The sequence below is a fragment of the Copidosoma floridanum genome, unplaced genomic scaffold, assembly GCF_036245765.1.
Source record: "Copidosoma floridanum isolate Cflo_tuat_1 unplaced genomic scaffold, Cflo_Japanese_pri ptg000013l, whole genome shotgun sequence".
NCBI classification, from domain to species: domain Eukaryota; kingdom Metazoa; phylum Arthropoda; class Insecta; order Hymenoptera; family Encyrtidae; genus Copidosoma; species Copidosoma floridanum.
Genome location: NW_028321890.1, coordinates 30,629,339 through 30,653,235, shown reverse-complemented (window position 1 = coordinate 30,653,235; position 23,897 = coordinate 30,629,339). Strand labels below are relative to the sequence as shown.

The following is a 23,897-nucleotide window of genomic DNA, read 5'->3' as shown; positions in this document are numbered from 1 at the left end:
GTTTCAACGTCCCCCCTCCCCCCCACCCCTGCCACCTAATCGCTAATCGACGGTAAAAAAGGGAGGGACAGCGCGCTCCAGATAGCTGTTGTTCCGCAAAGACGAGGAAGCCTCCGGGAGATAGGGAAGGGGGGGAAAGCAGCGGTTCTGCTCCGGCAATTAGACGTCGTCGCATTTAGCGTGATTCCCTCCGATCCTCCCCCTATTTTCCGCCCTTGCGTTTCCTCCTCTAGGGCTTCCCCGAGCCGCCCGAGTCGCTGAAATCACGAGACCGAAAAACAAGAATGGATACGCGATACCGCGAACGCGATGCGAAAGAAAAAAAAAAAGAAGAAAAGAAAAAAAAAGTAAAATAAAACAATAATTTTTTTTTTTTCCTTTGGATTGCAGCAATTGTTTCGCAGCCAAGCCCAAGGAGCGACGCCCCAGCAGCTCCAATTGCTCCAGCAGCAGCAGCAGCAGCAACAGCAGCAACAACAGTACTTGGCGAGCCAAGCCCAACAGCAGCAACAACAGGCGGCCCAACAGCAGCAGAATTTCTCGGCGGCGCCGTACACGGTGATAGGCGGCCAGGAGCCGTACATCGGCCTCGTGACCGGCCAGGTACCGCCTGTCGTGCCCCCCTACTATGCCGGGCCCTGGGTCTACCCGGCCGGGCTCCTGCCCCAGGCACAGGCCGCCGCGCCACCGCCCAGGCGCCCGCTCACCCCCACCTCGGTGGCCGTCGCCCAGGACACCGCCAACAACCTTGCCCAGACGGTAAGAGGGCTTTTCATTTTTTCTTTTTTTTTTCTTTTTTTTTTTTTTACCTGCATTACATACGCATGCACGGGGTACACTTGCCCCCTTGCTCGCCGAGTTTTTCTTTTAAATTGCTAGCGAGCAAAACATTGTGTACTCGGATATGACTATCGAACCGCATCCCTTTTTTTTTTCTTTTTCTCTCTTTCTACATGGTAATTTTTTTAAAAAAATTCCCCGAGTTGCGTATCCCCGCGATTATCGGGAAAATTACCGAGCTACGGTTGATAACAATTTTAACGTCTTGCCGCAAAAGTCTGTTGTTGTCCACTTATTGCACGATTGTCACAAGTACAATTACGTATACGTATACTGCATTATTCCATTATACCCCTAATGGACGACGAGCGCTTAATCCCTTTAAAACGTTTCCATTCGACGTATATATACACATATATGTGTAAAAAAAATAACGTACTAATTAGTACCTATCAGTGTTCCTAACTAACGGGATGAAGCGTCGTCTGGTGGTGCCGATAGAGTTGGAGCGCGAGGTCAAGGCACGTAAGAGCCGTCCTATCGTGATTATTTTTAATTATCATTCCTCGAGTAAACGCGCACGCATTGGTAGCTCGTCCGTCGTAGTTTTACGTCATCTAATAAAAATCGATCCGTCACCCGAGACCCCACGTTATTATGCTCTCGAGCCTATTGTAAATGCATTACCCATATATGATGACGTGCCGTGGGTGCAGGTTCAAGGCCAGTATCAAGTCATACCAGCGTACTACGATCAGAACGGCTCGATCGTGATGGGCGGCATGCGAGGCTTGGGCTCGGCGGCGACGCCGATGCGACTGGTCAGTCCGGCCCAGGTGATCGTGAACCGCGCGCCCTCGCAGCCACCCCCGGGACCGCAGGCACCGCCACCGCCAAGTCTCTACAGCCAGGCCACCCCGACGTCCCACAGCAACGCCACGCCCGGCGAGTGTTTGGGTGAGTACCTTTCACCCATTGTCTAGTCAACACCCATGTATAATTACACGCATTCCCATACGCACACGTTATGAGTTGTATATACGTCATCGTCATCGGCCATACAATATATTCTCATCCTCATCGTCGTTCTCCATCATCTTCTCTCTGTGTCCCGGCAACGATATTTTTTATGATAATATCGCATAACACAAATTAATCATCATCGCTGCTTCTCATATATATTTAAATAATATGTTAACCCTGCATCACTGGCACGCAGCGAGAACGGATGTTCCAGTCACCGGTGCGAAGGGCAGACAATTTGTTTGTAACCACACAACTACGGGAATATTGGATGCTCACGTATCTAGAATCTGTATTCGTTTATAGTGCAATAACAATAGGTGCGTGCATGCACCCATTGTTTTAATTGTCGGCTTTCACCTGCACTTACGATTGGAACAACCGAAATCGACGCAGAAGCGCGGAACAAAAAAAACCAAAAAAAACACGTGTCATTAATTTACGCGGCCTGGATAATCGCTCAAACTGATCATCCTCCATCACCAAAGAAAATATACATTCAATCAGCCAATGAACTACGATCATTATTTCACACATCAGTTGACACTATTTAACCACAGATAAACTATACATAGCTTAGATCCCACAATCGAATTGTTACAAGTGTACTTGCATGTATGTCCACTGTATAAAATTTTGTACATACCTACCATAAATAAATAACATCTTAAACCCGAGTTTGGTGCACCCTGCACCCTACCGCGTGCCCGTGGGCCTCGCACATACAATCGACAGAGCTCAACAAGCGTATACTATATAGTACCTAACCAATACTTGTGTCCATCAATCAGAATTTAAACTGTCCTCCGTGCGACGTCGAAGAATGCGGCTATGTGCACTTACGTACGTCTTACGTGTACGAAATGTGTGTCAGCTGGAGCAGAGAGAATTGATGCTCGTGGCGCGGCAGTCGTATAATATATAATGGTCAGACGCGCAAACGACCCATCGCGGACACACATAAACACTCATCTAACCATCATCTGAAACAAAAAAAAAAAAAACAAAAAAAAATAGAGATAATAAAAAAGGGGGTGATTGGGTGTTCGCTTGGTGCGGCCGCGCGCGCTCGGTTTCTTGTGGTGCAGGTCTTGCGGCGTGCAGTGCGGCTGCCGTGGTCGCCCAGGCGCAGGCGGTCGCCGTTCAGCAGGCCCAACAGCAGGGCTCGGGACTCGCCGCTGGTCTAGCGGCCCTGGGCTACGGTGGCTCGCCCCTAGGAGCCCTCGGTTCGCCGGCCCAACTACAGAGCACAGGTACATTATCCACTACTACATCCACCAGCCGATCAACGCAACTCAACTCTCTCTCTCCATATATACATATATATATATTGCTCTTTTACAACTATACACACTACTTACTACTGTTTGGCTGTCCTTTTATTCTCATCCTCGATTCTCATTTGACATACATACACTAAGCATATATATTACATACGCGCTCGCTCACAAACTCTTACCACCGATCCGTCTCTGCCAACAAAAAAGCTCTCTGTACAACTCTCTGCAAACTTGTACTTATGCTCTGCTCTGTGTGCTCCGGAATTTTTTTTTTTTTTTTACTCATCGTCCCGTTCCTCGTGATGTGTATACGAGGCTGCTTGAGGTCTTCGCGTTTACGCGGATTTTACTTGACCGATTTTCCGCCAACGCGACTACTTACGTGTTAACACATATACTCATGCCTCTTGAAAATCCATAGTTTGCATGCACGTGTATAAATATGTACAAATGGGGGACCGGAGAAAAGTTCATTTTAACATGTAGCATGTGTGTGTGTAACAAGAGGGTGAGGCTATTAATCTTTTAATCTTGGGTTGTATACATCGGGAATCGGGGAGTCGAGAGGGTGACTCGGAATATACCGAACAAGCGCTGTCCTTGATGTTAAAATCTTTCGAGCGCCTGTTTTTTTTTTTGTGTGTGTTTATTTGTGCCTAATACCAACAATTGATGATTTTTTTTTTTTTTTTTTTTTTTTTTTTTTTTTTCTTTCAAAGCAGCAAATAATTATATGAGACATCAGTCATCCAGGCTTTTTGTAAATATGTTAAACTGTAACAATCTAGTATGGAACATAGTCTTTTGACGGTCTTACCCACGATGTGTCACATATATAAATATGTATATTGTACCAGTATTGTAAAGATAACCCGACATATAATATTAACACGTCCGTGTACTCTGAAAAAAAAAAAGAAAAATACACATCGTGCCGAAAATTTATTTTTATGTTTTCAATACCTCGTAGCTTTTTTTTTTATTTTTTACCAATATTGTGTACTTGTAGTGTGTATTTGTTTATTTATTCAGTCACTAATGTTTTGCACACCACTCCGTATTCTTGTTTTTATTTTATTTCGTTACGTATCGTTGCAATCTCGAATTACAAAAAGCTCTCAAATGCCAAGAAAATAAATAAAATGGAAAACAAAAAAAAAACAAAGTTTCATAAAAAAAAAAACTATCGTGCAATAGGTTTGGGTCTCGGAGCATCGTCTACTGGTAGAAGGGATTCCTTCGATAGAAATACCTCGGCATTTAGTCCCAGCTTAGAATACAACCGAGGGAAGTGGCCGCAGAACTACGGCGCTCTTGGTGAGGGCATGAAACCTTTTATCTATATTCTTTACGCAGAGACATGTGTGACAGCACCACAACAGAAGTGTTAAACAAATGGATTGTTCATTACATTGATTTCTATTTTTTTTTTTTCTTTTTTTTTCAATACCTATTTAACTGTACATTGTACTTACATGTAAATTTGTCTAATAAGGCTTTTTCATTCTTACTTTTTTTTTTAACCACCATCTGCGTGTACATCTTGTTTTTAATATTGAGAATTGCAATCTGCCTGATTTCGGACTTAATATTTATCCATTCCATGAAAATGTTACTGGAAAAAAAATTGGGACGATACATGGGGCTTGAAAATTATCGATCCAGTGCGAAAAAAATTTCAATCTTGCGCCTTGCCTTGGTAACCTTCATATATGTATACATATTAGACCATTGTCCGACATTGAGCGATTCTTTTCTGTGTAATTATACGTTTTATATTTTTCTGTTCATGCATACTTACTTGTATTTTTCTATTGTATCATAAAAACACTCATCTCTCACACACGGCATACTGGGGTACAACGTCATTTTCAAACTTTTTTCATTTTTAAACATTTTTCGATATTTGCTTTTCTTTAACAACCTACTTGTATCTCGAACTTTTTTTTATTTTTATTTTATTTCTCATAAAATTACATTCGAGTACCCTAGTGTTGTAACTAACACAACTTATTTTACTTAAGCACACAATATAATAATTATATAATGTATACATAATTTAAATTATAGCACATATGAAATACATTTATACTCGTACTCGTACAAGTGTATATTAATATGTCACGTAGAGGGTAGAAACCGTTTTTTTTTTTTTTTTTTTTTTTTTTTCAATATTGATAATAATTTTGAAAACCACAAATCCATTTATTTGACATATTCTCTGAAGTGTAAATAATTCAACACTGTATCCATAATCAGAGGTAATAGCTCAACAACAAAATTGATTCTTACTTCTCGTTCTTCAATGATCGATAAGTATAAATTTTTTTTTGTTTAAATTGCTCACAAAGGTCTCTCGCCACCGAGGCACATCGATTCAACCAATAAAATAAAAAATGCATGTAAAAAAATCAATGCGCGTTCGTTCTGCCATTACCTCCATCGTCGAGAAATCTTTTTTTCCTCCGATGGAATTACTTGAAAAAAAACAAAAAAAATATCTCGTCTCTCACTCAAGGAAAAACAGATTTTCACGGTCAACCAATAAATAATCGTATCCCCTCCCCTGTAAATATATATATATATATCATACTCACCCACGCGTAGTCGATAAGCACTCCAAGGAAAAAAAAGAAAGACAATTTTTAACGAAACGTTATGAATTAGAATATTCGAACGCAGGCACGGTGACGGCCTCGCCTAGTCCCCTCGGCTTGTCACTGACACCGCCACCCTCGATCGGTGGCTCCCTCGGTGGTTTGGTGGGTGGGGCCAACCGCGTCTCCGCAGCCCCGGGTGCCGAAGCCAAGTTCCGCGCCAGCGGAGTGCCAGCCCTCACGACCAACGGCGTCTTTGGCTCGAGTAGCTCGCTGTTTCCAAATCTCGTTGGTAAGCCGGGACGAGCCGGCGCTGCTGGTGTTGGCAGCGACAAGAACACTGGGGGCAGGTCCCGATTGCTCGAGGATTTTAGAAACAACAGGTGCGGCTGAAACCATTCGCTTTTTTTCTTTTCTTTTTTTTTTTTTCTTTACCTTCCTGGACAAATGTCGACTCTTTGGATTTTGTTGCAGATTCCCAAGCCTTCAGCTTCGCGACTTGGCCAATCACATAGTGGAGTTCAGCCAAGACCAGCACGGCTCGCGGTTCATTCAGCAGAAACTCGAGAGGGCGACGGCCAGTGAAAAACAACTAGTGTTCCAGGAGATTCTCGCCTCCGCGTATTCACTCATGACCGACGTTTTCGGCAACTACGTCATACAAAAGTTCTTCGAGTTCGGCACGCCCGAGCAGAAATCCACTCTGGCCCAGAAGGTATTGTATTTTATTTCTTTCTTTTCCTTTCATCCAACGTTAGTTTGCAGAATTGCTCGGTGACCCTATGTACGGTTTTTTTTTCCTTCGTAAAATACCAATTAAATTTTCGTTACTCTCCCCTTTGACGTTTTATGATGAAAAATGCGTGTCAGCTGACAAAAGAGATGATTTATTTGACTGCATTCTGAAGAGCCATAGTAACAATAGACCCGTGTATACAGTAAACAATAGCAGTGCTAAACAAACAAAAAAAAGCCCATTCGGATTGTTGTGATGATAAATAAATCGTATAAATTGGTAAATAATTCAAGGTGCGTGGACACGTTTTACCGCTCGCCTTGCAAATGTACGGCTGCCGAGTCATTCAAAAGGCCCTGGAGTCCATCGGGCCGGAACAACAGCAGGAGATCGTGCGCGAGCTCGACGGTCACGTGCTCAAGTGCGTGAAGGACCAGAATGGCAATCACGTGGTGCAAAAGTGCATAGAGTGCGTCGAGCCGCGAGCTTTGCAATTCGTCATTGGTGCCTTCGCCGGCCAGGTACACTCGCTCAGTACGCACCCGTATGGCTGTCGGGTCATTCAGCGCATTCTTGAGCACTGCACCCCGGAACAGACGCAGGGCATTCTCCAGGAACTACACGCGGCCACCGATCAACTCATACAAGACCAATACGGCAACTACGTTATCCAACACGTACTTGGTACGTTATACTATTTATTACTTTTATCATCATCGTCGTCGTCATTTTCGATGAATCGTCATGATTTGTGTCATGGGTTCGGTGTTTTTAGAGCACGGCAAACCAGAGGACAAGGCCCAGCTAATCAACAGCGTTCGCGGTAAGGTCTTGGCCCTCTCGCAGCACAAGTTTGCCAGTAACGTCGTCGAAAAATGCGTAACTCACGCCACCAGACAAGAACGAACCGTCCTCATCGAGGAAGTTTGTACTTTTAACGACAGGTAAATATTTTCGAGTGTATATCTCGTGTGAAACTAGTACTCATTGTTGGCTAACGTCATACTATTCGGTTTTTCCGTAGTGCATTGAATGTCATGATGAAAGACCAATACGCGAATTACGTCGTGCAAAAGATGATAGACGTCGCGGAGCCGGCTCAACGTAAGATACTGATGCACAAGATTCGACCGCATCTGGCCGGGCTTCGCAAGTACACTTACGGCAAGCACATAATCGTCAAGTTGGAAAAATTCTTTATGAAGACTGCTAACGCCATCGGATCCTCGTCCTCGAGTGGATCTAACAACGCCGGTGACCTCGGTCCCATCGGACCACCAGCGTCCACGGCTGGCTCCACGACTTCGTCTCAACAATCGGCTCAGGTTTTATAAAAGAAAAACACACAGCGACCACCAAGTCGATCGTTTCAACTGCGAAACAAGATCTATCATTAACGCGATTATCCAATACGATTACTTTGCCGCTGATGCCTCGAATTAGGAAAATTTTTGCAAGAACTCAAGCGTATTAGAAATGCAGATGATATTCCATGAAGATGTTTTTTTTCTCTCTCTTTTGCTTTCTTTCTTTGAATTTGATTTTGTAAAAGACATTAGTGTCGTATGTTGAGGGTATCGGCGCAAAATTTGAGGCTATAGTTAAACAGTATGTAGTCATGGTTTGAGAATGTCGTGGAAAGAGCCCAGTTCTCTAATGAGCGCCAAAGTATGTTATTAGAGAAATAGTTTGCAATGCTTTCAGATACGTAAGATTGTTGATTGGGCTAGATCTTGATTAAGATGTTTGAAAAAAAGTTTGCAGATTATCTGATGGTTAAAATATGTGTGAATTGAGGTCGCAAAGCGACTTGCATATTAAATTTTTCGTGAATATTGAGTAATCAAGACAACATCAAATATGATTGAAAAAATTTTTTTTTCAAATCAGTATAGGGAGAAGCCAAGTCCCAAAGTATCAATTGAAAGTAAGGATTGACAAAATGCAAAAGATATTTAACAACTAGATTATATCATAGTGCTGCATGCATTTATCGTTATGATGATCGACTAATGATGTACGTTTTGTGCGTGAAATAATCTGCCAAAGTTAGCGGTAGCAGACATTTCGCGCACAGTTTCCGCGAGTAGATGAAATTTGGTCTGGCCAAAGGTACCAAATACCATTAACAATCGTCATACCATTTATTTTTACCTTTAATCTCTTGGTTGACATCAATGCTTAGAAATATTACTTTTTATTGTCTTATTGAATTTTAATTTATGTTTAACATTTTTTAAATTGGTACAAAAAATTCTTTAGTTCTTTTCCATCAGGGTTGATGAAAAAAAAGAAATGAAAAAAAAAAAAAGTTAATCGTATTTGGTAACTTTGTATAATAATTCACTTTGACATGGGAGCAAAATTGAGTGCAGCCCCAATCTGACTAAAAATTTATCTCAAGGAAATGCGTTTGTTGAAATAGGTGGTAACTAGCGAAATGATTTTTATTAATTTTCAATGATACGATTGCGCTACACGAATAATATGCACGCATACACTCAGAGATAAAGTTCTGAAGTGCAAGAATTTTTGATTTTTGACAACATTTGCATGTGTTTCCCAAAAGCTGCATACAAAGTGTCACAGCGTACTACATAGCCGTGGCACACGCTTTAAGATCGTGCTTAACAGACAGGTCGATTGAAAACAATTATAAAACTTGGCAGAAGTAGTATAAAAAAAAAAAAAAAAAAAAAACTGTAACTGGTAGGCGGGACAAATGATAAGATTTTTAAAAATTTAGAAAATAAATCCTCTTTGATTTTATACGCGCTTGAGTGAAAACCGCAGGAAAGTATTTTTTACATGCGCAATGTCCCTGCCGTATAAATATATTTCGATTAATTTTATCCTATTAAAAACCATAAAAATTTTGTAAATTGTGATATAAATAATAAAATGTGTATAGAAACGATGTGACCCCTTCGGCAACAAACACGAAGAGCCACAAATTCAACGGTAATTTTATTTTCCGCGAAAAAAATTATAAGAAAACCCCTAGCTTCTTTTTTTTAACGGACTCTGTGAATATTGTGTATTATAATAATTACTAATTACTTAAATTTATAAAGTATGAGTTGCGTTTCGATAAAGCTGCCCAAACCTCAATGTTAAATAAACTCAATTGTACATTGTATAAATGATAAAAAGATTTTTTTTTTAATTTTAAATCAGCAAATCAAACCCGCACAATGCGCGTGTAAATTAGCCCCCCCCCCTCCCTCACCGTATATAAAATGCCCCTCTCGTTCCATCACACATTCACTCGCGAATTGCAATTTTGTTGTATTATATATAATTTCGACGACTGCTGACAGATATGATGACGATTGACCCGTTAATCGGAAAATGGTTGTTCTCCTTGAAATTTTTCTTTTTGTTCGTAATTTTCTCACCTGTTTATACTTGTTTTAATTTCTACTCTATAATTTACTGTTGTAAGCTTTTTTTAGTCTCCTAATAAATTACAATACGAGTTATTTAAATATATATTATTTCTAATTTATGTGCAATTTCTAAGGAAAAGGGGAAGAAAAAAGCCGTCGGAAGAGACTGAAAGTAACGATATTGAGCTGCACACCCTTGTACAATGTATAATATTTTGTTAATGTAGGTGTTATATAAACGAAAATTGATACGCTGTCGATAGTAACTCGAGCAAAATGTCCGTTTGTGATTTTGTACAAAATAAAAATATAAACGAAGTGAAAAGAGGAAAGAAAAGAACGATGAAGAGGAAAACAGCAGCTTTCTTTGTAAAATATTGTAAATAACGATTTATTAAACAAATTGACAAATTTCTAGGTACCTTTTCTCTCTCTCTTACTCTTTCTACGCACGAGAATTACTTATTTGTAAGGTGACAAAATAAATAACGCGTATCGAGTGAACGGACGCAGAAAGGCCGTAAGTTATGATGCGACGACGAGTACGTACTTACGCGTATTAATTTTCCGACGGTAGCTATATTGTCATTATGTATGTTTTCTTTTTTCTTCTTGTCTTTTAAAAACGATAAGTTAATTTTTTGCAATGGAAAAATTTCAATGGAGACAGTGACCTTTCTGTTCCTTTTGATGCAACCGACGACACTGATAGGCTTACAAACAGCTATCAATAATGAAAAAATATTAAATAAAAGAAAAACTAAGGGGACGGATCGATTAACGTAACGTTATTACGCCAACTGCCTAACAGACAGACATTCCAACTTTCAAAGAAGAATTGCATATAAAAAAGCTGCAAGCATATGAGTTGAATGATCATTTTCAATTTCAAGTCAGGGTATAATAATAATAATAATAATAATAATAATAATAAAAATAATAATAATAATAATAATAATAATAATTGTTATTATTATTATTATAAAAAAAAGTAATAGTTTAATAGAGGAAGGCAACTTTTTGTGTTGAAATAATTAAATAAACAAATAATTAACAGCTTTGTGAATTACATTATACAAAGTAATAATAATATTTAAGGAATGACGATAATAGTTCCTTCATCTGTGTAAATCGCGCGTCATTTGTAAATTAAAGGCAAAAACAACCACGCATTATTTGTAACAGACATCATCTCTCGTACTTGTCAGATTTGCGAAACCATAGTACGAGTTAAATCAAGAAGAAAGGCGAAACAAGCGTTCAAAATGATAATAATTCAGAGAAGACAAAAACTGTAAGAAATTGGATTAAATGTAAAATCTCTCTTTCTCTCTATCTCTCATGTCTTATTTACTAGAATTGGTAAATTTAATAATATTGTCTATTGCATTACTATTGTAATTATAATAATCATTAATCTTATTGCTATATATTATAATTACGCATATATATTGTTTGTTTCATGCCTCCCTCTTTATTATTTTTTAATTGCTAATACTAATTGCTAATAAGCATATATATATACATATAATAATTATACATATATATGTAAAGATATATACATATATAAATACATACACACGTAAGCAAGCCAGTACATAAAAGAGGAAAAAATTTATAAATAAGATGACAGTGATAATGATTACGATGATAACAGACTAGCAAGTGTAACAATCACAGATTTTTTTCTCAAAGAATTGAAGTATTCAATTTTTAGTACAACTATGCTACCATGCATTACATCTAATTGAACAAAAGTTTATAAAGAAATCAAATTCTTGTCCATTTTTAATTATAAATAGTGTACATTTTTTATATAGCACGTGAAATTATAATATTAAAAGAGTCATGCGATGTGCGAATGATATAGAAGTTAGATGTGTTTATAAAAATAATAAAGAAAATTTTCAAGATTTCATATACTTTGACATCCAATCTTTCGATAAATTTTGAAAACATACAATTTTCATTTCATTTTCCATTGTTTTACTGGCCTGGTTACGCGTTTAAAAAATAAACAATTCTCGTAGAGCTCCAAGTTTCAATGTGCCGCTCTATCACAGGATTCGTCACTCCAGTACTTTTTACAGTTTCATTAACGTTTACAAACATTTCTTACTCTCGTTTAGCGTTTCCCAATATGTTCATTTGTAATTTTCTCTTTTGTTCTATTTTATTATCTAATTTTTCTTTCGTTGCTGTTGATTCTAATTCATCATTCGTTCAAAAAAAGTACATTGTGACGATGCACTGTGTGCATTTTAAAAAATTCAGTTAATCAACTAAAGTTTTTATGAAGTTAATGCGTTCATACGATTTTGTTTAGTTTGCCCAATTTGTGGCAAAAAAAAAACTTTGCGCTTGCACAAAAATTGCGTTTTTTTGGAAATAGTTTTAAAAATATGAAAAGAATGCAATTTATTTGTGAAATTATGTTTTCATACCCTAGCAAAATATAACAATAAATATAATTCATGTTTATTTTTAAATCAAGGCCCATCGATCTTGCGAGTCTTAAGTAAAGATTGAAGTAAAAAAAGGCTCTTACAACATGAGGAAAAAAAATGAATAAGTAACCCTATAAATATTGATTATATATAAATGCATATAAATATATAAATATATATAACTGTATATGTATACCTAAATCTTACACCTTATCGGTATGACGATATGTATGTAATAAGTAATATTTAAATATTGTAACAATTGTAATTTTATTACTACACGCTGATTGTATTATATATTTGAAAGATCTGCGACCTCCCACTTTTAGAATTTACTAAGTAACTATTGAAAATACACTTACACAGACAATTACACTTGCATACTTGCAAAATAACATTTTGTCATGAAATACATTTCCATATTCATTTGTGAAATAAATAAAATAAAAAAAGGTATGGTGTGATCATTTAAACTTATTGGATTTTAACTGCCATGGCGCTGGTGCAATGGTTAGAGCTGGACAAAAATGTTAATAAAAAAGCGATCGTTGTTGCTTTCCATAACTGGCTATACGATATGAAGGAAACAGACGTGGAAGGATTATAAATGTTTATGGAAATACGAAATTTCACACACGATCGAATATATAAACATGTATGTATAAATAATATCGTTAAAATGACGTAGCATTCACTGGGAAATGGTGCGCCCTGATATTAAAGACTGATGTACAGTTGCGCGCTATTCTATGTATGTTCGAATTCTTCTCTGATACAATACACATCAATGTGAAAATTAACCGAAAAAACACACACGTACACGCTTACACACGCAACGAGGAAATCACTCACGAGTTTAATAACGATTTTCCAGAGCTGATGCGCGAATGTGCGTAAAAAATTGCGAATGATTACATTTAACATCATCAAGCGCAACAGTGAAATGTCGACTCCGACAGAATCTGTGCAGTTTCCCCATTACAATTTTTAACCGGTAAACTCACTTTGTGAACGTGGTGATGGATACTTACGAGAAACTGCAGATTTCGTCTAGAAACGAGCTTGTAACGAAAATGTAAATCGACGATTGCAGCGTTAAGTTATTTTCAATCGCTCAAAAGCGGGTTATTATTTAACGCAGCAATTGAGCTCACGGTGGAATTTCGCTGTATGCCCATTATTCAAAATAAAAGTTGCCGATCGCACGCTGATTAAATTAACAAAAAATTGGAGGGAAAAAAAATTTTCGAAATTTTTTTTCTAATATAAATAGAAATGAATGCTCCTCGTAAGATCGTTTTTCACAGTGTATATGTATACATAAAGTTACAGGAAGAAAATGCTGCGCTATTTTAAGCGAGTGCAAGCTGAGTTTTTCACTGTATCTCTCAAAAACTTTCGTGTAAGGAAAAATAAAGCTACTAAACGTTTACGTCATCACGTGGAGCGTTTAAATTATGTAATACGTCCTCAGACCAACTTTTTTCTTTCTTTTAATTCACATTGAACTAACTGTAAAAATGCACCAATGATCGATCTGTTATCTAATATAAATAAATAAATTATGGGGAGCATATTTTTTTTTTTAACAAAAATAGTTGCCAGCGTTCTGCGAGTCGGTGATATTAACTCGAAAGAAGTTAGCAGAAAAATTGGACTTCTTTACGGAAAAAAATAACAATAAGTACAGGTAAAAATCTATATAAGTGGGATGGACAAGCGATGAAAATATAAATTACGTAATTTGTATATTAGTGTATAGAATGTAGAAATGGTGAAATAGTCATGAAAAGGATCGTTTTCGACAATGTTTTTTACAACAGGCGGTACTGAGCCATTAGTAATATTGTCGCAACACCGTAACTGTAATACTACTGGTATATATACATAAAAAAAAAAAAAAAAAATTTAAATAAAAGAAATACAGCGAGGCGTTTGCGTTTCTGAATCCAGTTTTCATACAATACGTATTAAAAACATTATTGAACAGTACCTATTTTTTCCAGCTCAGGCACGCGCTATATTATATTATACATTTCTTTAAGCTTAAAAGCGACTGACTTTCTGTATAAAGATATTTAAAAGATAATAAATAAGTCACTTAAATTTATTTTGATTTCTTTTATAATTCATATAAGGAATAATAATCGTTTTGATGCCGTAAAAAAAAAAAAAAAAAAAAAAAAATTGTATATTATGTAAAGCTTGCTTTTGTAATGATTTCATTTTTTCATGTGAACATTAAATTGTTAAAAATTGTGTCAAATAGCTTGTTGCGAAGAAAAATAACTTTTTAATATTAAAAAGGAAGTAACTACTTGTGATCCATTAAACCTTTACTCGATCTTTCTATACATTTAGATTCCTGTAAGTAGATCTTTAAGAAACCCACTATCGCGCAATTTCTCATCGATTTTACAGCACTTGCCATTAAAATTCTTACGAATTTGAATTTATAAATCTCTTGGAAAAAAAAATTAAATTACTTGTTATTTTTCTTAAATCAACTCTTCGATAAGACTTCAGTCATAAATTCTTGCAAATCATAGATTTTTTTTATTTATTTCTTTAATTTTTCTCCGTGTATTGTTTTATGAAAAAAAAACAAATAATCAGGCATATACAGACATAAGTAGGTGCACCTTGACGAGAACGGATAATAAACTAAGAAAGCAGTTTTTACCGTTAACTATTCGGATAAACAAATAATTAGAAATGAAAATAATGAGCATTTTTAATCTCTTAGTATCGTTGACAGTATGTAAAATAGGCTCAGGTTAACCCGAACCGTCTGGAAAGCCGTTTTTTCGATTAACTAACAGAGAAGCAAACGTTATAAATAATCAAAATAATCGGATTAACGCTTATTTGATTAGTAATAAAAAATAGGTAAAATTCGTTTTCGATACAAAAAAGCATCTTAACATAATGTAAATCATTTTATTAGAGATTAATCGCTTGCGATATAATTAAATATATATGTATATGTATGTATAGTTAGCTTTTTGCTTATGTTATATATTTTTTCATTATTTTTTCAAAGATTCTCTTCAATGCAACGTGGCTTAGTAACTTTAGAAAATTTATTTATTTTCATCCATTATCATTTTTCCATAGGGCGATCTACGTCGAAAATATTTCTAGGCGAATAATTGTCCAAAACTTGTGAATAGCAAATCACATTCAGTTTTTTTCTCCGAATTGTTGATTCCAGTAATTGCTTCGCTACTGTAATAATTAAGAGCAGATTGACAAAAATACCCTGCACTACATTTAAATTTGACGTCTTCACTTGTAACATACTTATATGAAAAAACGCCTCTGGAAAAGAAATAATTCACGCAGATAGCCGTTTAGTATGTAATTTTTTTCCGAGTTTAGCAGCATATTTCCATTTAAACATTAATTTGACATACACGTTCCCACAGAAACACAAAACATTTACACATTATTGGTAATAAATTAATGATAATCTAAATGTAACATGTATATGATGGTTGTACAAATGTAACATTTTTTTCCATTGTGTATGGATGACGATTATTAATAAAATTAATGAAAAAAAAGAAAAAAAAAAAAAAAATTGAGATGCAAAACTATATGAAAATGTGTTATAGACGATCACATCTTGATTCTATAGCACTATTGGCAGGGTGCGCCATCAACTGAGCGTATCTATGAGCGATTTATCAATAAACTACTTTTAATTATTATGAAATAAAAATTTCTGTAATAATATTATGATATAAAACCATACAATGAATGGCACGAATATTGTTTTATTTGACCTTGAAATTACTTGCCAATTTTTAGCTTAGGTGTATAATTTTTCTCTCATTATAGTACCAGTGAAAATAAAAGAAAACTAATGGTCCACATGATTTTATTGATGTATGTACAAAGTATTAAAATTATTTATACAATTAATACGTAAATCAAAATTGATTACTGAAATTAAAATTTAAAAATTCATATGAACAAATGAAACTACGGATGCAATCGTGATTTTACCAATAATCATTAAGGTATCATCAAGTTTAACATTTATTTAATAAAATACAATTATCCCATCAGGCCCAAAGTAGTCATTGGTACAACTGACGATTAGCATTACGAAATGGTAAGAAACATTTCTGCTCAACTATCAGACAAGACGATCGTAGATGAAAAAATATATTAATTTCTTATTCGCTATCCTCTTTAGATTTTTCTCGTTCCGAGCGTCGTGATTTCTTTTTGCGTTTACTGGGACTTCGAGATCGCGATTTGTGGCGCCGAGAACGCGATCTCGACCGATGCCGGTGTCTGCTAAAATATTTAAAAAACTTTATTTGAATCGTTGTTCAAAATGTGTATAAAGTCTTGATCATTTCTAATTAAGCACCAGTTATCTCACCTTTCTTTGTGTCTGTACTGCGACCGCGACCTATCTCGATCGCGATCTTCTTCTCTCACAGAAGAATCAACGTCTCTGTCTTCTCTCCTAGATTCCTTCTCTCTGTCGGAATGACGCTCCCGATCCCTGTCTCTCTCACGTTCGCGCATCATTGCTTCCTCATAGTCCCTGTCGCGGTCTCTTCTTTCCCTATCCCTATCACTGTGACGATCCCTCATGTCTCTAGGCATCATTGGAGGCACTGATGGCGGCACCATTGACATATGTGTTTTGGATCCAGGATTCTTACGATCATCCCCTGTCAGGGGTATATTTACGTTGGTGGGTTGCCAGCCCTAAAAAACAATAAACATTAATCAAAGGTCAACAAAGTGTCATTCATTGAAGACACTAAAAAAAAGACTTACTGTATCAGTGTTCCATTGCCTATCTTGTGTTGGTTCGTAACTTTGGTAGTAGGGATCGAGTTCTGGTAGGAAATACGGTGGTGGTTCTTGATAGCCTGGCGGAGGCATGTCAAATGTGGCTGGTATTCTAGGAGCTGGAGGCGGTGGTACACTCATATCTGGAAAGCCGCCAGGTGGTTTACGAGAATATTCCCGCCTGTCGGCAGTCATCACTTGGATAACGTTCTCCTTAGGTGGTGACTTATCTAAATTCCTTCTGGAACCCAAGCCACTGCTGCCTATAACATCAATTGTACCTGCCATCTTACGACCAGGTGGAGGTCCAGCCCGCTTAGGTCCACTGATACCCGAATATTTACTATTGTAATTTGTTATAGTGACTTGAGGCACTCTTGCCCCCGGATTTCCAGGCACAACTCCTGGTGGACCCGTGCCCGTATTTAGTATTAATCCTACACCAGACTCACTTCTCATGCGCTTTTGCCTTTCACAATATGCTCTCCACGTATCCTCGTTGAAGCCGTAATTAAAGAAGTCGGTAATATCGGCACCCGGCTGTCGCCAAGGCTTGTCTTCAAGCTGATCCAAATTGAATTCGTGGGCAGGAATTCCATTGATACTGCCAATGGTTTCAAACTCATCTAGACTGAATTTTCCAGGCTGTTGCTTGTGCTTGTCGGATCCTGGTGCCGCGGTATTCAGTAGGCCACCTCTTTTAATGTTTAAACTACTATACTGCTGTTGAGCCGGAGTAGACTTTATGTCACCAATGTGCACTTCAACATCATCGTCAGACTCTGAATCGGTTTCTCTGTCTCCCTCGTCTTGTGTCTGTTCATTAGTACCGTTTTGTTTAGCGTCATTGGTCATCGAGTCTTCGTCCTGATTGTTCTGCTGCACTCGTTCGCTTTCATTGTTCCTATCGAAGTTATCTTCGGTATTTGTGTCGCCGCCGTCCTCGAGAGACTAGAAAAACATGAAGGGAAAAATTAATTCACCCTAATTCAAATAAATAATACCTAATTCTAATCAGAGTTTTCAAACGTTAAAGTATTCTTTACTATATGCACAAAAAATTGTTGCAGTTAAAACATTGTTGTGTACACTTGGGAGAGAGTAAGAGAAAGAGTTGGAGAGGTTAGGTTACCTCCCGTACTCCAGGTGTCTGGTTGTCCATGTCCTCGCGGGTGCTTTCATTGCGTTGGTACGATTTGTCCTGACTGCTGTATGAGACGTCATTCTCGGCCAGTGGCTGGCTGTCCGAGTTCTCGGGGAAGCCGTCCTTGGCGTCCTGGGAGTCCCCGTACAACCACTGATCCTCGCTCTCATCCGCCATTTTTCCGCGATAACGCGGCTCTCTGCGGATCACAACGAACTGTGTGCTGCTGATGCTGCTGCAGCCTGTGAATGCAGCGTGCAATGTACACTCTCCGCTTCTGCTATAGTTCTGCTCCGCGCCGGCATCCCCATTCTGTTATAAGGCCCAAATGGGAAATCACTTAGAAAGTAAACTTTTTGACGACGCTAAAGTAGGTCACATAGACATAGAGATTACATGTATAGGCAAAAAGTAGTAATAAAAGTATCCGTTTATAATTGCATTAATTTAATTAACCAAGTTTTATTTTCTTTTTTACTTCTAGTATAGATTATATATACTTTTAATTATACACACCATTGGCATGCCTGATACTTACTTTTTTTTAATGCTTAATTTGATGTTGTAAAGTAAGTATTGCTAACAAAAAAATTATGACTTTAGAATATTCATATATTTTTCATTCATATGTTTCACCATTCAAACTAGCAGTAGAAAGAACGATGATTGTTAACATTGTCAATTTTAATAGAGCAAGTAGGTATATGAACAACGTTTTTCCGAATCTGATAAACTTACTCCTTACTGTCCTTTTTCTATTTATATTTACTTTTTTTTTTTTTTAGTACACGTTTTTTATTGGCAAAATCCATATATTGGCATTCGTAAAAAATACGTACAGCCAATCAATCGTATCTGCAGGGCTCTAGTTAGTTTATTGGCCTTGTATTTTTTACATTTGTCAGAATCGTATCTGGGTAGGTACTTAGGTATATGCACGTCGGTTTCGTATAGTAAGCGCGCAAATACATATGTATATATACACATATTATTTGCACAATGCATTGCACGATTGCATTGATGCACATTTAGTTTCCAGCTAGCGCCATCTAGCGGTATTCATTTCATCGTCTTTTTGCGAAAAGTGAGGCTTGGCTGTGCAATCAAAGCTTAAGTATGTCAATGAAAGAAGTTGAATGAATGAATGAAAAGTGAGGCTACAAACTTTGACATTCAAGTTCTGCGCATTCGCGAATTTATTCGACTTTTGTTATAGAAGTTTATTATAAAGTTTTATACTAGATGTGTATTTATTTACAAAGACCCTACGCTCACTTCCGAAAAATTCACTAAAAAAAATTGCGATGCTGTAGTGTCCGCAGCGGAGGGTCTATTGGAGCCGATTTATTAGACCCTACGCTTACTTCCCATAAATTCACTAAAAAAAATTGCGAGGCTATAGTGTCAGATAGTGTCCACAGAAGAGGATCTATTGGAGTCGATCTGCTAGACCCTCCACTCACTTTTCAAAAATTCACTAAAAAAACTTGCGAGGCTATAGTGTCAGATAGTGTCCACAGCGGAGGGTCTATTGGACCCGATCTGCTAGACCCTCCACTCACTTTCCAAAAATTCACTAAAAAAACTTGCGAGGCTATAGTGTCCACAGCGTATGGTCTATTGGAGCCGATCTATTAGACCCTACGCTCACTTCCCATAAATTCACTAAAAAAAATTGCGAGGCTATAGTGTCAGATAGTGTCCACAGCGGAGGGTCTATTGGAGCCGATCTGCTAGACCCTCCACTCACTTTCCAAAAATTCACTAAAAAAACTTGCGAGGCTATAGTGTCCACAGCGGAGGGTCTATTGGAGCCGATCTATTAGACCCTACACTAACTTCCCAAAAATTTACTAAGCTATACTTAGTGTCCGCAGCGAAGGGTCTATTGGAGCCGATCTATTAGACCCTACGCTAGCTTTCCAAAAATTCACTAAATTTCGCCCCTCAATGCATGCGTTATGTATATAAATGACTGAAAGATCGACGGCCGATAAGAAATTTACGGCAGGGCACTGCCGTATTGGCGGAAAAGCAAAATCCCTGCGTTATCGACAATGGACAGTCGATAAAGCAGGTCGTGGAATGTACCAAGTGTACCGACAGTCGATAATACCGACCGTCGGCACGACAGTTGTCTACCGCAAACGTTTTATCAACCCTCTGTGTCGGTATCTCATACAATCGTCGGTACGGCAGGGACCGGTAATAAAAAAGTTATCGGCCGTCGATCTGCATTGAAGGGTGAAATTTAGTGAATTTTTGGAAAGTGAGTGAAGGGTCTAGCAGATCGGCTCCAATAGACCCTCCGCTGCGGACACTATTTGGCACTAGTATAGCCTCGCATCGCAAGTTTTTTTAGTGAATTTTTGGGAAGTGAGCGTAGGGTCTAATAGATCGGCTCCAATAGACCCTCCGCTGTGGACACTATCTGACACTATAGCCTCGCAAGTTTTTTTAGTGAATTTTTGGAAAGTGAGTAGAGGGTCTAATAAATCGGCTCCAATAGACCCTCCGCTGTGGACACTATCTGACACTATAGCCTCGCAATTTTTTTTAGTGAATTTATGGGAAGTAAGCGTAGGGTCTAATAAATCGGCTCCAATAGACCCTCCGCTGCGGACACTACAGCATCGCAAGTTTTTTTAGTGAATTTTTGGAAAGTGAGTGGAGGGTCTAGCAGATCGGCTCCAATAGACCCTCCGCTGCGGACACTACAGCATCGCAATTTTTTTTAGTGAATTTATGGGAAGTAAGCGTAGGGTCTAATAAATCGGCTCCAATAGACCCTCCACTACGGGCACTTAGCTTAGTAAGTTTTTCTAATGAATTTCTTTCAATAGAAACACATCTTCTATTCCGTACAATCTGGCCAGTAAAAATATAGCAGACGACGCAAAAGTCGAGAAATAAAGTCAGAAAGATTCCTTAATCCTTATAAGGATTCCTCCTCGTTCAAAAATCGCAACGCTAGATGACGCCAGTGATGTTACATTGGCTGGCTGATCTGATCAGCTGCTATAGTTGACCAGCAGGCTTTGACCAACAATATACAGACATTGTATATCTATGTTGGTATTTTGAACCAATTAGTATTTTTTAGTATTAAGTATAGGTTTATTGGCTTTGTAAGAGTACATATCGCCATTTTGAACCAATCAATACAAATTAACTTACGAGCCACCTTGTGCTGTATCTATATACTTGGTTGCTCACGTTTTTTGTATTTATAAGTGTTTTCTCAAACCAAAGATAAGATGTCACAGTCGATGGGAACGTTGTGCGACGATCAGTTACTTTCAATGTTTCACGCCGTCAATAGATAGCACCTAATTGTTGCTCTAGTTGCTGACGTTAACAACTATTGCCTCCTCTAATCGGTTTAGTGTCAATATTCAATTTATTTTTCGGAATAAGTTCCTACTCGTTGGTGATTATTATTATTTGATTTTGGAATTAAAAACATGAGTTCACCTCGGGTACTTTCCATCCAAAGTCACGTTGTCTCTGGATATGTTGGTAATAAAAGTGCAACCTTCCCACTACAGGTAATTGACATCTTACATATTGTAAGTGTTGGAATTTTTTAATGGAACGCCATTTTCTTTTACTGTTTAAATGTTTCATTTCTGTACAATTTACTTTTAAGTAAGAGAGTCATCAAAACATGTTTCCAAGGTCTGATAATGACATCATAATTCCTTTACAGTTGTTAGGGTTTGAAGTTGACGTTATTAATTCAGTGCAGCTCTCAAACCACACTGGATACAAAGTTTTTAAAGGCCAGGTTTTAAATGATAATGATTTAAGTGAGTCACAAATATAGAAACTTTTGAACAAACATCAGTACTTCTTTCTTAGAGTTTAAAAAGATTTTAATTATGTTGTTATAGAACAGTTGGTAGATGGGCTAGTGCAAAATGATTTAGATTATTACACCCATTTGTTAACTGGATATATTGGCTCTGCTTCGTTTCTCAAACAAGTAGTTGAGGTTGTTAAAAAATTGAAAGAAAAAAATCCACAGTTAATTTATGGTAAGCCGCATCTTTTTTCGTACATTTAATGAATATAAGCTGTAATTAAAGAAAAATAATTTTAGTAGCCTATAATTTTTTTATTTTTAGTTTGTGATCCAGTTATGGGTGATGATGGAAGAATGTATGTCCCTGAGGAACTGAAAGAAATTTATCAAAAAGAAATAGTTCCTCTTGCAAATATTATAACTCCAAATAGTTTTGAATTAGAGTAAGTTCTTCGGTACGTAATTTATCAATCAAATATTACAATAATAAAAAAAAATTTTATACAGAATTTTAGTTGGGAACAAAGTTAATACGATTTCCGAATTAAGAAAAGCCATCAACGATTTGCATGAAATAGGTCCTCAAATCGTGGCAATATCATCAGCAGAAATAAATGGAAAACTGACATCATTCGTAAGCACGACTACAGGTAAGACAACTCTTTGAAGCCTGCAATTAAACTTATCTGAAGGAGGAAACTTGAACATTAATGATTTTTTCAAACAGATCACAAAATGATAAAACTTGAAATTTCGAAATTGCCTATTTCTTTTACTGGCTCTGGAGACCTCTTTGCTGCCTTATTTCTTGCTCATACTTACTTGCAAGATAATATCAAAATAGCACTTGAAAATACCATAAACTCCCTGCAGGATGTTCTTTCAAAAACTTATGAGCGTTTTCAAAGTAAAAAATCAGCAAAATATTACTTTAACAATAATAATTATGAATGCTATCTTTATTTTTTTACATTTTAGCAATAAAGGATGATAACGCCCAGAGGGCCAAAAAAGTTGAACTTTGTTTGATACAAAGTAAAAAATGTATAGAAAACCCTTCCCAAAGATATCAAGCTACCGAATTGAATTAGACATACTGGACGAATTGAAGATAAATGAATGTATAATTTTTTATCGATGTTTTTTATTGTTGTTTTAAAAATGAATTTCGTGCCCTACATTTTATGGTGTACATACAACCGGTTTTAGTTGATGAAGCTCAATGAAGTTATTAGAAGAAAAGATGATTTAAAAAGTTTTAACAAGTTGAAATGAATATAAGTAAGAATGCAATGTTAGTTGTTGTATTTTCTTGATATATCCTTTATATTGACAAAAACCGCTATGCCGACCAAAGCAACGTCTTCCAAGGGCTACTTAGTTCCAAACCATATACAAATATACCTGTATATTATATACACGTTTACATGTAATTTTTCTGTTATATTGCTGGCAATGTTATAAAATAAAAATAAAAAAATACATATTATATTATGTCGATGTTGAATAAAAAGTGTAAAAAAAAAAAGATTTGCGGCGTTGGTCAACTTATGTCACACCTATCAATCAACCTGTCAAAATCAAACCTATACATCTAATCAGAAATATATAACGCGGTTTCGTTGACCAAGAAACAAAAAATAAAGGAGTATAGCCTTGCTCTGAAGAACAGATATAATGGAGATTGAGAAATATTTTTTTAACTATCTTGCGACAGCGTTGAAAAAAAAGAGAATTTTACTGTGGAGAGGCTGGCACATGTATGTATGAGCTAAATGTATATTAGGAAGGGCTCTGTACACGCACAAATGATGCGGTAATATACGCCTATACGCTATTATCGCGAGCACTCCACTGATAATACGCGATTTTAGATTT

General features: G+C 37.0%; 3 protein-coding genes across 13 annotated transcripts in view; 2 read left to right on the top strand and 1 right to left on the bottom strand.

Annotated features, from left to right (window-relative positions):
- Window positions 1–14,864, top strand: part of pum (pumilio) — an 83,525-nt gene extending 68,661 nt beyond the window's left edge. For 3 of the 8 annotated variants that reach the window (XM_014354956.2, XM_014354958.2, XM_089591781.1), the window contains 9 exons: window positions 391–759; window positions 1,497–1,737; window positions 2,892–3,056; window positions 4,281–4,400; window positions 5,751–6,063; window positions 6,155–6,395; window positions 6,710–7,100; window positions 7,192–7,360; window positions 7,441–14,864. In XM_014354956.2, coding sequence (XP_014210442.2) covers window positions 391–759; window positions 1,497–1,737; window positions 2,892–3,056; window positions 4,281–4,400; window positions 5,751–6,063; window positions 6,155–6,395; window positions 6,710–7,100; window positions 7,192–7,360; window positions 7,441–7,750 — 2,319 coding nt within the window. In that variant the 3' untranslated portion in view covers window positions 7,751–14,864. The remainder of the gene's footprint in view (window positions 1–390; window positions 760–1,496; window positions 1,738–2,891; window positions 3,057–4,280; window positions 4,401–5,750; window positions 6,064–6,154; window positions 6,396–6,709; window positions 7,101–7,191; window positions 7,361–7,440) is intronic. The other 5 variants (XM_014354957.2, XM_014354960.2, XM_014354959.2 and 2 more) reach the window with 5 other exon arrangements.
- Window positions 14,865–16,127: 1,263 nt separating this feature from the next.
- Window positions 16,128–18,505, bottom strand: Fip1 (Factor interacting with poly(A) polymerase 1). Of its 3 annotated transcripts, none has more exons than XM_089591783.1 (4): window positions 18,203–18,505; window positions 17,056–18,012; window positions 16,649–16,983; window positions 16,128–16,560 (listed from the first exon to the last, which is right to left on the bottom strand). In XM_089591783.1, the coding sequence occupies exons 1-4, from the start codon at window positions 18,389–18,391 to the stop codon at window positions 16,437–16,439; spliced, it is 1,605 nt and encodes a 534-aa protein (XP_089447909.1). In that variant the 5' UTR covers window positions 18,392–18,505; the 3' UTR covers window positions 16,128–16,436. The 3 variants fall into 3 exon arrangements, with proteins under 3 accessions (XP_089447909.1, XP_023245247.2, XP_014210406.2); XM_023389479.2 differs by having other exon boundaries at window positions 16,128–16,557; window positions 17,056–18,021; window positions 18,203–18,504; XM_014354920.2 differs by having other exon boundaries at window positions 17,056–18,021; window positions 18,203–18,503.
- Window positions 18,506–21,332: 2,827 nt separating this feature from the next.
- On the top strand, window positions 21,333–23,527 carry Pdxk (pyridoxal kinase). 2 transcript variants are annotated; one of them, XM_023389491.2, is made up of 7 exons: window positions 21,333–21,762; window positions 21,924–22,023; window positions 22,087–22,251; window positions 22,342–22,462; window positions 22,527–22,669; window positions 22,747–22,926; window positions 22,998–23,527. In XM_023389491.2, the coding sequence occupies exons 1-7, from the start codon at window positions 21,679–21,681 to the stop codon at window positions 23,108–23,110; spliced, it is 906 nt and encodes a 301-aa protein (XP_023245259.2). In that variant the 5' UTR covers window positions 21,333–21,678; the 3' UTR covers window positions 23,111–23,527. The 2 variants fall into 2 exon arrangements, with proteins under 2 accessions (XP_023245259.2, XP_023245260.2); XM_023389492.2 differs by having other exon boundaries at window positions 21,334–21,762; window positions 22,108–22,251.
- The last annotated feature ends 370 nt before the right edge of the window (window positions 23,528–23,897 follow it).